The 13,157-nt window shown below is 37.4% G+C and overlaps 1 protein-coding gene and 2 long non-coding RNA genes across 12 annotated transcripts in view; all 3 read right to left on the bottom strand.

Annotated features, from left to right (window-relative positions):
• Positions 1–4,001: 4,001 nt before the first annotated feature.
• Positions 4,002–6,588, bottom strand: LOC122632149. The gene is made up of 2 exons (XR_006327823.1): positions 5,950–6,588; positions 4,002–5,857 (listed from the first exon to the last, which is right to left on the bottom strand). It is a non-coding gene; the product is annotated as an uncharacterized LOC122632149 (long non-coding RNA).
• Positions 6,589–6,751: 163 nt separating this feature from the next.
• LOC122632145 lies at positions 6,752–11,355 on the bottom strand. The gene is made up of 2 exons (XR_006327818.1): positions 10,278–11,355; positions 6,752–9,645 (listed from the first exon to the last, which is right to left on the bottom strand). It is a non-coding gene; the product is annotated as an uncharacterized LOC122632145 (long non-coding RNA).
• Positions 11,356–12,427: 1,072 nt separating this feature from the next.
• The window catches only part of LOC122632131 (four and a half LIM domains protein 2), a 49,686-nt gene continuing 48,956 nt past the window's right edge, over positions 12,428–13,157 (bottom strand). For all 10 annotated transcript variants that reach the window (XM_043818649.1, XM_043818650.1, XM_043818648.1 and 7 more), the window contains 2 exons: positions 12,889–13,075; positions 12,428–12,665 (listed from right to left, as the gene is read on the bottom strand). In XM_043818649.1, the coding sequence (XP_043674584.1) occupies positions 12,508–12,665; positions 12,889–13,075 (345 nt within the window). In that variant the 3' untranslated portion in view covers positions 12,428–12,507. The remainder of the gene's footprint in view (positions 12,666–12,888; positions 13,076–13,157) is intronic.

Below are 13,157 nucleotides of genomic sequence, written 5' to 3'. Positions count from 1 at the left end.
CCGACGGAATCGCGCACGCAACACCGATGTAAGAGCATTTTCATCGGGGGGTTAACGAACTCGACGGCGGCCATCTCTCTGGCCGTGTCTTACTTTGCGCTTCTTCGTCGTTACAGCGACGAGAGACCGAGGGAAATCGACCATCTTTTCTCTCTTTTCCTTTCCTTTCCTTTCCTTTCTCTCCTACCGATTCCGTGAACGTGATTTTCATTCGAAATTCCTATCGCCGCCATCACTAGCATCATTACCGTCATTGCTCTTTCAAACGGATTCTTACCGATTTATACGATTTTACGTTCATTTTTCCTTTTTCCCTTTTCTTATATTCTATATACTATTATTATCTGCGTTTACTGGAAACTTCTTGGTCTTATTAATAAGCAAATAAGCCCGTGTCGAATCGTTCAAGTCGATAAAATCGAAAGAGCAATCGCTCGAACGGCAAATCCCGCTATATCTTGAATATTTGAATTAATCTTTGCCAAGAGAGAAAAAAAGTAACATGAATCGATGAAAAGGACGATGACGATCGAAAGATTTGCGGTATGATAATATGAAAAAGGAATGTATTTTTTATCATGTAGCGAGAGAGAAAAGAAAGAGAGGGCTAAGAAAGAGAGGGGTAAGAAAGAGAGAGGAAAGAGAGAGAGAGAGAGAGAGAGAGAGAGAGAGAGAGAGAGAGAGAGAAAGATAGATAGTAGGATTGTACGTAGTAGGCAACTTTTCGAAACACTCTCGTCGGCTCTCGATTGGTACCAATTCGCGTACGGTCAATGTCCGACATCATCATGAAAACTATCGTCATCTCGGTCAATCTCTGGTAAGATGAGAGAGTAGACTCTGAGAATTCGAGCGGTACGTCCCTGACAGTCTCAACGTCTGGCTTAGGTTATACAGCAGAAGAACGGAGTTAGGTACTGTTATCTTCGGGAGGGCCAAAGCCGTCGATGGGTCGCTTGTGTTGGTGGGGCCAGAGAAAAAAGGGAGAGTGGGGGTTAGGACCAAGTCAAGAGAGAGAAAGAAAGAGAAAGAGAGAAAGAGAGGAAGAAAGAGAGAGAGAGAGAGAAAGAAAAAGAGAAAGAAAGGAGAAAAGAGATAGAACTCTCATGGAATTCTATGGTGAGCCGTAACGTAACGACGAAGACACGACGAAGGCGACGAGAACTCGGCGGTTTGCTTGGAGCCGAGCAGCGCAAGAGAGCGCTCGCTCGGAAGTGAAGTGGCACATAATGCGTAAGAGTATTTTCAGGGGTCGATGACCGCTCTGCTTCCTCGAGGCCTTCCTTCCCCTCTTCCTCCCCCGCCTTCTTCTTCACGGCGAACGGCAAATCGCTCACGTGCGAACCTTCGATCGACTCCCGAGGACGACGACAAAATCGACCTCCTCTCTGATATCTCATATTTTATTTTTAGTTTCATTTTGATTTCTATTCGAGACACGTATTAATAATCAAATCTCATCGTTTTCTTCTCTCTCTCTCTCTCTCTCTCTCTCTCTGTCGTTAGCAATATCTTTGCTCCAGATATATGATATCGTTCATAGAAATCTCTAACTTCGAAGAAAAATCTGACAAGAAGAAAGATGAATTCTTTTAGTTCCGAAACTTTGACTCCTTTCGTTTTCCCGTCTCGTTTAATACTTTTATGTTTCGTATTTTTCTGTTCTTTTTTTTTTTTTCTTTCTTTTTCGTTTCGTTTCATTTTTTTCTTCCCTTGAGTATGAAACGAGGGAAGATTTCATCGATAAATCTGTATCAAGGCGATCAGGAATCATCGAGGAGAGACATCGATCGATCGATTCCGCTTTGAAAATGAAACTCTCGTGACACATTCGTTTTTATCGGCACCTGTTAGGTGCACGAATCTCTGGCGATGCTTCGAACGTATACGGAAAGTCGGCGAGGTATACTGCTCCGTATAGGTGGCATTGACCCTCGCCGTTTCGCTCTACGCAGGTATCTACCTACGTAGGTTCGTGAGTTCGCACGTATTATCGTGACCGAAAACAAATCCGTTTCTAACGGATCGTTTCTTTCCTCTGCCGACGAATGTCGGACGTTCAATGGCCTAAGCATACGACTTACAAATTACGTAATGCCAAATTTCGGATGTCTTGCGTGGATTATCCAAATTGTTCTTTTGCACGGCTCAAATACAAAAAAAGATTTGCAAGTAATTTCTATGTCGCGTTTTAAACCTTCAGATATCGATATTTAAATATATGATCGTCAACCAACTTCAAAGATATTTTATGAATTTTTACTTCTCCTAATTATAAAAGACGCTATATAATTATTTTTTGTTATATATAACAGAATTTTCTGTTAGTAAAAATCTTTGTAAATATCATATAAACGTATGCAAATGTCGAGAATAAAAAAGAAAATAAAAAAAAAAAAAAATGCAGTTTGACGATATTATTGGAACGATAAGGATTAATTTCGTTTTTACTCGATGATAAAGCTAAACGCTCGAGACGAAAGCTTAGCAAAGAGGCTTAGTTAAGACAAATTCGATCGTGGAAGGTCGTGGCTGGATGCTCGATGCACTCTCGCGAGCGTTCTATGCGCTTTTTCCCCGCGGACTTAGTTGGGAACGAGGAAGACCTAGTTTGAAGGTAGAACGCTGCAACGGCACTAGGTCACGCATCGCAGTTCCTGAACGGCTGAGCGTTCGTGAGCGCGCTCAGTGTGCATGTGCAAGAAGTGCAGCCTCTATATGCGACACGCATACGCGACGAGAGAGTAGGGCCTACTCGAGTCGACTTCCTCCTCCTTCTTCTCCTCCTTCTCCTCCTCCTCCTCCTTCTCTTTTTCTTCCTCCTCCTTATTCTCTTGGTGACGGTCGCGATGTGCATTTTACAAGTTTATTTCTATACGAGTCCTATGACTCTATGCGTTCGATAAGACACGTCGATGCAACAACGGGCGTGTCTCCTGACCGATTCGTCTCATTGTATTCATCCTCCTCCTCCTTCTCTTTCTATATAATAAGATTTTCATCGGCATGTCTATAAAATGGAGGTAAAAGAAAAATTTTGATACATGTATATATACATATATATAAATGTTTATCTTATAAAAAAAGAAAAAAAAAAAATATATATATATATATGTATGTATGTACGTATGTAAAAAGTCGAAAGAGTATATTTCTCTTCATTATTCATATATTTCGATCCGACTTTTTTCAATCCAGGTAAATAATATTTTACCTTGAAGGTTAACGGTAACTAGCGTCATCATTTTATCCTGATTGCGTTTAGGAAACTTTTCCGCTCGACGTCAACGAAAGTACGTCGGTATAACTGTACTTTAAGAGGGAGGAGAGTGAATTTCGTCTGAACGGTGAAAATTTAACGCTTCGAGGATAAATGGGAAAGATCGATTATCGTTTGAATAAAATCGTTCAATGAAAAAAATCGCAATAGTTTGACGAAGACGGAAAATATTCCGCGAGCGAACAGGCAAACTCGATTCGCATACGCGCTACGTTGCTAAGTGTGTTACCAACGTGAGCAGGGTGAATGCCCTTGAGAGACCTAGACCCGAAAGAACGTTCCTCTCTCGGCGCCGCACGACGGAGAACGTTCTTCCCGCACGTTGCCAATCAAAATGCTAATTTTCCGCAACGATCTCGTCGTTGTCGCCCTCGAATAACCCTCGATTATGCGATCATGCGATAACTCGGACGATGTTCGATAGTAGTCGGATATATATATATATATATATATATATATATATATATATACACACACACTTTGAGAATCCGACTAACATAAGTATTTTTCATTTCTTTTCTAAGATCCGCCTGTACTCGATCACGGAACTCGTGCCATTTTTTTTTTCCTTGGATTAGGAACAAGAACGGAGAGAAAGGCGGAAAGCGATCGCGCACTCTATTACACTCGACTCTGTATTACTATATAGCTATGTCCGTCATTTGAAAAGATTAACAAATTTAAATACTGTAATAGGAAAATAATTCGAAATCCCTTTTCCCGATATTAGAGCTTTGAGTTGACTCCTCGAGAGTTTCCAAGAGTGAATTCAATTGTGTGGCCGAATAGTACGAATAAAATCTTTGCGTTAATGTAAAATCTTTGAGTTGGTTCAATGATCTTAGTAATTGTTCCGAACCATTGATAAGTTCATCGACTGGTAACCGAGCTAGGAACCTAAGCGCGAGACGAGGTATCGTCTCGTCGAAGAATCGAGATAGTCTTACGGTTCAATAATCGAAATTTACTTTTCCATCGATAGCGAGAGAGTCAAGTAGTTAGTTCTCGAGTTTTACCTCTCTAGAATTATTCGTTAATCGTCAAATAAAGTAAGATATAATGATTAGTATTTATCAGCTCGAAGAAGTAATTGTGCGTTCGATCATTAGTCGATAATAGCCACTCATGTAAATCAATGAAATGAGATTATATAGCTTTGCCTTAATTGCTTCTTAAATCTTCTATTAGTTCTGCAAATTCTAATATCCTTGGGTGCTTTAACTATCCATCCTGTGTTTGTCTCGATATTATTAAGATTAGCTGGTTAATTAAATAAGACATATTAGATAAGCTTGTTAGTTCTTCCGAAACTAGTTGGAGCTCATTGAATTTGCAAAACATAATATTCAATTATAAGGCTAGAACATTGGTAGCCATTGATTCAGGTCGCGTCAAGTATGAGCTTTGTTGACGATAAAATCAATAAAATAACGCTCTCTTTCTTTCTCTCTCTCTTTCTTCTCTCTCCTCTCTCTCTCTTTTTGATATTCAAAGAAAATTCGTCGAAGTTTAGAATAAGTGAAGCTTACGGAAACGCTAGTCTGCAGCTGATTGAGGAACCGTTTGCTTTGCTTTACTTTGCTTTGCTTTGCTTTGCTTTGCTTTGCTTTGCTCTGCTTTGCTTTGCTTTGCTTTGCTTTACTTTAGCTTCGATCGTGTACACTAGGCTATGCGTTACTATAGCTACGTGTTCATCTTTTGAAAAGATTTTGACATTTAATGAAATTAGAAGAAAATTTGTCAAAGTGCTCGAAAAAAGTGAAGCTCGCGGGCACGCTCGTTCGTTTCTGAGCGAGGAACCGTTTGGTTTGGTTTGTTTTGCTTTGCTTTCTCTCTCTTTCTTTCTTTCCGTTCTTTCAAAGATGCAAGGTGGAAGCACCGACGTTAGATCGTACGAGGAGAGGTCGCGCTCGGTTCAACCGCCACGTACGTTCTACGGTATGCTAAGTGTGTTAACAACGGCAGGCAGGGTGAACGCCCTCCTCAGACCTAGACCCAAAAAGCGGAGCCGTTCCATGGGCAACTGCCACTGGCACTGGGTTAAGGCGAAGTCGTGTGACGTGGTGCAGGCACAGGAGCCAGCGCAGCACGTAACAAGTACGCGTGGACCAAGCCGCGAACTTTCTCGACTTGCAACGTCGCTTCGAATGCAACGGATCTAGCATAAGATCTACGAATAGTTTCCTCGAAAGAGGTCGCGTTGATCTTTCGTTCTTACTTGAAAACGAAAGGTTTTCCTTTCCACCCATCTCCATTTTCGAACATTTCGAGCAACAAATTTCTATGTCAAACTGATTCGTTTATCCATCTGACTCATCGGTGGTTCCATATTGTCAAAACACTTTCTTTCGAATCAACGAGGAATCATATCTCTTGGAATTCTCCTATAGCTAGCTAACTAGACAGGCTCGCCAAAAACCATGAACATTTTCAGACATCTACAACTATTTTCAGATATCTAGCTGTGGGAGAGTTGCCAAGATACATAAATTATATTTATCTCTTACCATACCATGTTTATATTCGGCAATAAGGAAAAGATCGATTATCTATGATTTAGCAATTCTCTTCTGCGATCTGAAAATAGTTAAGTATACAAAACATTAAATTCTTCGAGAAGAGAGTGAAAATATCAAACTGGCTGTCATCTTTATTATGACGATAAGTACCTACGTATGTATATATCTATCGGCCAAGAACAGATAGATAGTGGTAGTCGAATCAACGTCGCACGCTTTTCCGCGATGAAGTCGAACCGAGTTGATCGTTGATCGGGGCCGACGCTCGCTACAGGAAGACTATCCGGGCTCGCATAACCGGTGAGAGGAAAGGTGCGGATGTATAGTTACGTCCTGGTCGCGACGCTGGATGGAAGTCCATCCTTGATGGAGGTTACTCCGGGACATCGTCCCACATCTCGCTTGGATATGAACTTGTGTCTTCTTTCGACTTGCCGGTCGTCTCCCTTTCCTCTCCTCTCTCCTCTCTCTGCCTTCGTCCTTCTTCCTGCCACCTTCCTCCATCCCCACCATTGCCGTTGCTATTGCCACCTTCTACTACACCTCCTTCTCTTCTCTTCTCTTCTCTACTCTTCTCTTCTCTTCTCTTCTCTTCTCTTCTCTTCTCTTCTCTTCTCTTCTCTTCTCTTCTCTTCTCTTCTACCCACGTTCGTCTATTCGTCTCCCTTTTCCTCTCGATCCTTCTTCTTATTCCTCGTCTAACTTGTCCCTCCTTGCTTTGACGCACGCTCATTTAAATTTCGAGAAAAAAAAAAGAGAGAAAGAAAAGGAAACAGAGAAAAGAAAAAAAAGAAAGACTTTCACAATTTTATTCTAAGAAAATAAAAGTTTATATTTAAAATATCCACTTCTATTCGCGCTTCTCTTTCCTTTTTAAAGTCTTATTCTGATAGATAATTAATATGATTCTTTTTACGTTTCGATCTTTCGATCTTTCGATAATTAAGTAAAATTCTCTTATCGATATTTTTATTATTAAAACCTTTCGATTTATCAGGATCCACCGAGATATAACTGGATCCAACGCTTCCTCCATTCGAAAACGCTCGAGATTCGCATCAACAAGCATCTCGTTATATAAAAGATACGTACGTACGCAAATGTGTACGGTAATACGGGTACTGCGGTTAATATTTATAGCGTTATAAAATGTTTACAAGCGACGGAATTACGTACAAGCCAGCCGTATCGCACCTGTCCGCGTCGAAGGTCGTAGCATAAATAATCAGCCCTTTTCAAGAAACATTCGAAGTTTACGTCACTTTTTTTTTATGTATTACATAGTAGTCTCTTATTTCTCTCTCTCTCTCTCTCTCTCTCTCTCTCTCTCTCTCTCTTTCTCTCTCTGTCTCTTATTTGTTTCAATTTTATATTCAAAGGGCAAAGAACTTCGACTCGTTTTTTTTCCGAACATATTTTCATCATAACGATTTCTTTAAACTAGATACCTAAGTATTATGTGAAAAATATTTTAAAAATAATATTCGCATCGATGTTTTCCTACGTATGAACGTACATATATACGTACGTAAGATCATGCTTACAGCCTTTATCTTCCGTGGACGACTCGTACAAAATGCTAATGTTACTTTCCGCAATGTCATTGGCCAAAGATTCGAGGTCGGTTACAGGTAAACGGCCCGAACGTTGAACCTACGGTCGACCTCTGACAATGAAGAACCTTATTTTCGGTGTCGAAATCATCCTTCGATCGATCGCTATTGTAACACCTTTAGAAATTATCATTTATTATTTTTTTCATACTCTTTTCTCTACGATTTATGAGTTCATTCTTACTTTCATAATTGATTACTATTACAAAATTTACCAGTATTACATATTTCAAAGATTATATAAATTTAAGCATCGACAAAATAAAAAATGAACAATATTTCATACGACCTCTGCGTTCGAGGTTGACGAAAAGGATTCGTAATCCGACTATAAGAGGAACGATGAGAGGAACCTTCGAAAAGGAAAAAAGAAAGAAAAAAAAAAAACAGAAAGAAAAAATAAAATGAAACGAGTCAGATGGTCCAAAGTAGGACCCTCGAAGATTATAAACCGGACTATCGAGGATGTAACGTTACGTCTGTTAGATCGTAGGAGGCTTTAAAAAAAAAATGTTTGAAATCCGTGGCCAAGGCCACAATTCCTTCATGGTAGATTTAGATGTTTACGGTCCGTCCTTGTCTGATCTACACGCGTGTTAATCTTGAAGAGAGGATCGTATCATCCTATAAAAGAAAATAATCGAATTTTGATATTTAAAAGGACGTTATAAAAAGATTTGTAATAAATTCATATGTCCTTGAAAAAAGATTAATCATTAATATAAATAAAGTGATTTGCGTAAAAATGATCGAAAGAAGAAAAATATTTTCAATGGTATTATGAATATTGATTCAAGATGGTATTAAAAATATTACAACAGTCAATAATACAATTTCGATCGTTTTTATATAAAAATCTTACTATTTTCTCTTTCTTATTATCTACAGATTGAACAGTTATTAGATACATGAATAAAAGACTACCTTATAAAGTACCTTATAAAGTTCACTTTAAATAATTAATAATCACGATAGACTTTCGATTAAGGCGACTAATGAACGTAATCGATTTGTTATAAAGTCAAGGAAAAGATAGACAGAGCATAGGAAATGTAAAAGCAGAAACGTAAAGATACAAATAGATATTAGTTTTTCATGGAAGAAAGAATTTCCTTAGTCGACGTCTTGAGAAACCGACTTCGACATTGAACCTGGCATTGATTTTGTACTCTTACAAGAGACGTAACATGTAATTACAGGATATTCACTCTCGCGATAGCGCGCAAGGAAATCGCTTTTCTCGCCTCGGCACGCGCCTACGCGGAATGCATGATATAAACGCGCTCACTCGTATCCGTTCGTCATGAGGACTAGGCTAACGAGGAGAAACCTCTTCGATAAGTTTTGTTTCTTGAGAATGTTTCCTTCGTTTTATGCAAGGTCCAACGATAATACGAATATTTCCTTCAAATCCGATATATATCTCTGTCGCGATAATATTATATTTTTCTTTCCTTTATATTCTTGTATAAACATTTTTCAAGTCGTTTAAATAGACACATTTTAACATTATAAAATATTATCAGACTATTTATAATCATCCATGAAGAAGAAAATCGAAAGGGAAACAAAGATAAAGAGATCTTACCTCTGTAACGAACGATGGAAGATTGCTCGAAACGTTCGAGTACGTTTAATTAATTGGTACGTCGAATGTGGGAAGAAACGAAAGGGAAGAGGAAAAGGGAGGTAGAAGTATACGAGAAGCGATTTGCATTGGCTAATGGTGGGGAGAAAAAGTTAGAAGCAGCAGTGGGATTTTCAGGGACAGTGCGGTGATTGGAAGTAAGGATGGGAGGGTAAAGGAGTGTAAAAGAGAAGGGGTACATCTCTCTCTCTCTCTCTCTCTCTCTCTCTCTCTCTATCTCTTTCTCTTCCTCTCTCTCTCTTTCTATCTATCTGTCTTCCTTTCTTTCACTCTTGCATACTCTCTTCCTCTTAAAGAGATGCGGTCGAAGACACGAGACACCACGGTCGCGCTCGCTCGTTACATAAGTAAGGTAAAGGATCTCCTCCTGTGCTCTCCTTGAGCCAATCCACATCCGCGATTATGCCACTTTCCATCGACCTCGCTTTACCCCGAGCACTGCTTCGTTCGTTCGCTCCTTCTTTCGCACGTGGGACGTTGCATAGCCAACGTGCATCTGCGAATTTCAATGTCCATTTTTCTATCATCTCGATCGTAAGAGATCTATCTTTATCCTTGATCAATTTCATTTTTGCCATCTTCATCCTTGTTTATAAAAATAATCCGCAACTATAATACACGTTTTTACAGCTATGATTTGTAATATTGATTTGTATTTCATTGTTGTCATTCATTAATATGTATATATATATATTTTTTTTTCTTTTTAATCTATTTGATATTTGATGTTTCTATTTATTTGTAAATTACTTTGGGCTCTTCTTTATATATAAATCTTTGTAGTACGTTTGGTTTCTTATTCATGCGATACTGTTATTATTTGTAAAAGTTAAAAAGGAAAAGATATGTGCGTATTGAAATGTTTCATTCAGAGAGATCATTTTATTCGATCATTTTATTTAAATTATTAATATATTTGTTTTTATTTTTTAGCGCTCGACAATTTTAACGTCCTGCCATCTAGCAAGAATCAGATTGAACTAATCGACGCGTTCACAGATATTTGAATCTCATGATTATCGTGCGTTGATAATACATGATTTTATCTGATAACTGAAAGTAAAATTATTAGAATTTATCATCGATAAGAATTTATCTCATTGATCTAGATAATATTTTTATATTCAAGCAACGACGTCACACACGTACACATACTCGACTCTTTCATAGATCAAACCTTTCAACGATAATAAACTTAAGTACATATATTAACTTACCAAAATTAATCGAAATAACTTTCACGTTGTTGATATTTAAAGATCCATGGAACGTAAACTCGTTTAGAAAATCCGAGTTTTTCGTTTGTAAATAATTACATTTATTTGATCAATTTTACAGTGTAACAGTGTATGCCATACGTTGAATATAGAATAATCTCTTTTTATAATCTGTTTTACTAATTAAGGCGATTAGTATGTGAGTCGATCCGTAAGAACATATGACGAATGTAACTTATTCGTCAGGATATTTTTCTTTTGTATTTTTTTTATTTTTTTTTTTTCCATTTTTCACTTTTCACCTTTCATTTTTCATTATCGTATCCGACGTTACGTTTTTTCCTTTCATACGTATTAAGTATCATTCGATACGATATACATAATATATTACATATCGTAAAACGTTAGTTATTCTCTATGTATTCGTGCGGATAAGGCCACAATTAGTGTGTTCCACGTGTGCGTTTTTTTCGCACACTCGTACGTATACTTGTGAGCGTGTGATGAAGTTTGTTTTGTTTGTTGTTCTTTTGTGTTAGTATGAAAAATGCTGTGATAAAATACGTATAGATTTAACGCGTGTGTATTTCGTACGGAGTATTTCAAATGTGCGTACTCACCGAATGTTATTCCATTTTTCCTTTTCCTTTTTTTTTGTTTTTGTTTGTTTAACTTCTTTTCTTTTATATATATTTTACAACGAGTTATAAAATGCATGCTCTCACATACAAGCTCACTGACTCCGTTCTACAAACGCACGCTTATATACGCGTATGTACGTATAATATCGAAAAATTATAGGTCACAATATGTTTGTATGTGTATTTTTAATATGATCTCACGTATGTAGAGAGAAAGGCAGAGTGTATATTTATTTGTTCGATCATGTACATGTGTATTTTTTACACATGTATATATATATGTATATACATATTTATATTATATAAATATATATAAATATATATGTATGTGTATATATATATGTGTGTGTGTCGATATTGCGTGACTGTGTGTTCGTATGTTAAATAAAAATAACGCTATTGTATGCATATCAAATTTAGTTTTCATAAAAATATATATATATATATACATATACATATATATTATATGTATATATATATATGTATATATATATGTATATATATATATATATATATATATATATATAGGACTCGTTTGTTTTATTTTTTTTTTCACGCCTATCGTACACTGCATTAGCGTCGATTTTCACGCAGCAGCTTACAGTGTACGTATCAAAGAAGAAATAACATTAATTAATATAACATCACGACAACGTGTATGCTCCTTTTGATTTCTAGTTAACATCGTTAAATCGACAATGGTACATTGCATAAGGCGATTTTGATTCTTTGACTTTGCAAGCAAGGCATCTTTTTTATTTTTCATCGTCCTTTATCGATCCTCTTTCTTCTTTCTTCTCTTCTTACTTCTTTCTTCCTCTTTCACGCTTACACACAATCACACATACATACATACACATTCTTTCAATTTCGACCATCTTCTTTCGCGTACAATCAATCAATATATATATATATATATATATATATATATATATATATATATATATGTGATTCATCCCCTCTTATACGGATTCAAGTTTCTGAGAGGAAGCATGATGATAATAAATCTATGAGGAAAAAACAAAAAAAATATAACTGAATTGTTTGTGTATATGTGTAATCGTATAGTGTATGTAGTGTATGTATTTCACACGCGCGTACGAAAGTGTATATGTATTTGTGTGCGTACGAACGTATGCTTTTGTGTGTATCTTTCTGTGCGTTTACACACACACACACACATATATATATATGTATATATATATATGTAAACGCCTTTTAAAAAGCGACTGTAAAAGCAAAAGTCTATCTCCTCGAGGTAGGATAACTTAGGATCATTTAAGATTAAGCGAGGAGAGGGGTGATTCGTGAAAATGATAGGAAGTATATATTATAGCTGTTGAAAAGTTCGTTGCTTTCGATTTGCTGAGATGCCTCCTCTTTCGTCCAGCCTTTCTCTCCCTCTCTCTCTCTCTTTCTCTTTCTTTCTTTCTTTCTTTCTTTTTTCTATCGCTCCCCTACTTTAAATCCTTTCCATTCTCTCTCTCTCTCTCTCTCTCTCTCTCTCTCTCTCTCTCTCTCTCTTTCTCTCTCTCTTTTGCTTGCTCCACCTTCTCCATCCTTTCTCTACCGTCCAAACCTTTTCCTCGTTACATTAGCTTCGCCTTGGCACACTCCGGACAGATAATGTCGTCGCCGTCGGTGATGAAGCCACGGCCGACCAACGAAGTTTTGCAACCGGCGCAGATGAAACACTCGTTGTGCCAGTGTCTGTCCTCGAAGGAAATGAAACGAGTACCTCCGATTCCTAAAAATGTATAAAAACAAGAACAGAGATTAAAAAAATGAAGAAATTCATTCGAGCCTTGTTTTATTGAAAGCTCGGAAAATTGCAATTTTTAGTTGGTAAAAATATTGTAGAAAATATAATAAATGAAAATAAATAAATTCGTTAAATATATAGTGAACACACACACACGCATATATATATATATATATCTATGTGTGTGTCTGCGTATGTATGTGTATACCGGTGATTGGTTTGGAACAAGCGGTGCATCTCTTGGCGAAAAGTTCGCCGAAGCAATCGGCGCAGTACGGTTTGTCATCGCGCGACGTAAATCGTTGGCCTGCCAGCGAATTATTGCAATTGCTGCAAGTGAAGCAATCTCTGTGCCACGGCTCGTTCTTATATGTCACCCCACCGCTGGTGATTATCTATGGGGGAAAGAGAAAAACAAGAAAAAAAAAAAAAGAAAATTGAAAAAAGGGAAAAAGAGAAACAAAGAAGGTGTATAAT

Source organism: Vespula pensylvanica, chromosome 9, assembly GCF_014466175.1.
Source record: "Vespula pensylvanica isolate Volc-1 chromosome 9, ASM1446617v1, whole genome shotgun sequence".
NCBI classification, from domain to species: Eukaryota; Metazoa; Arthropoda; class Insecta; order Hymenoptera; family Vespidae; genus Vespula; species Vespula pensylvanica.
Note: the sequence above shows the minus strand (reverse complement) of the source record. Positions and strands in the feature narration are given on the sequence as shown.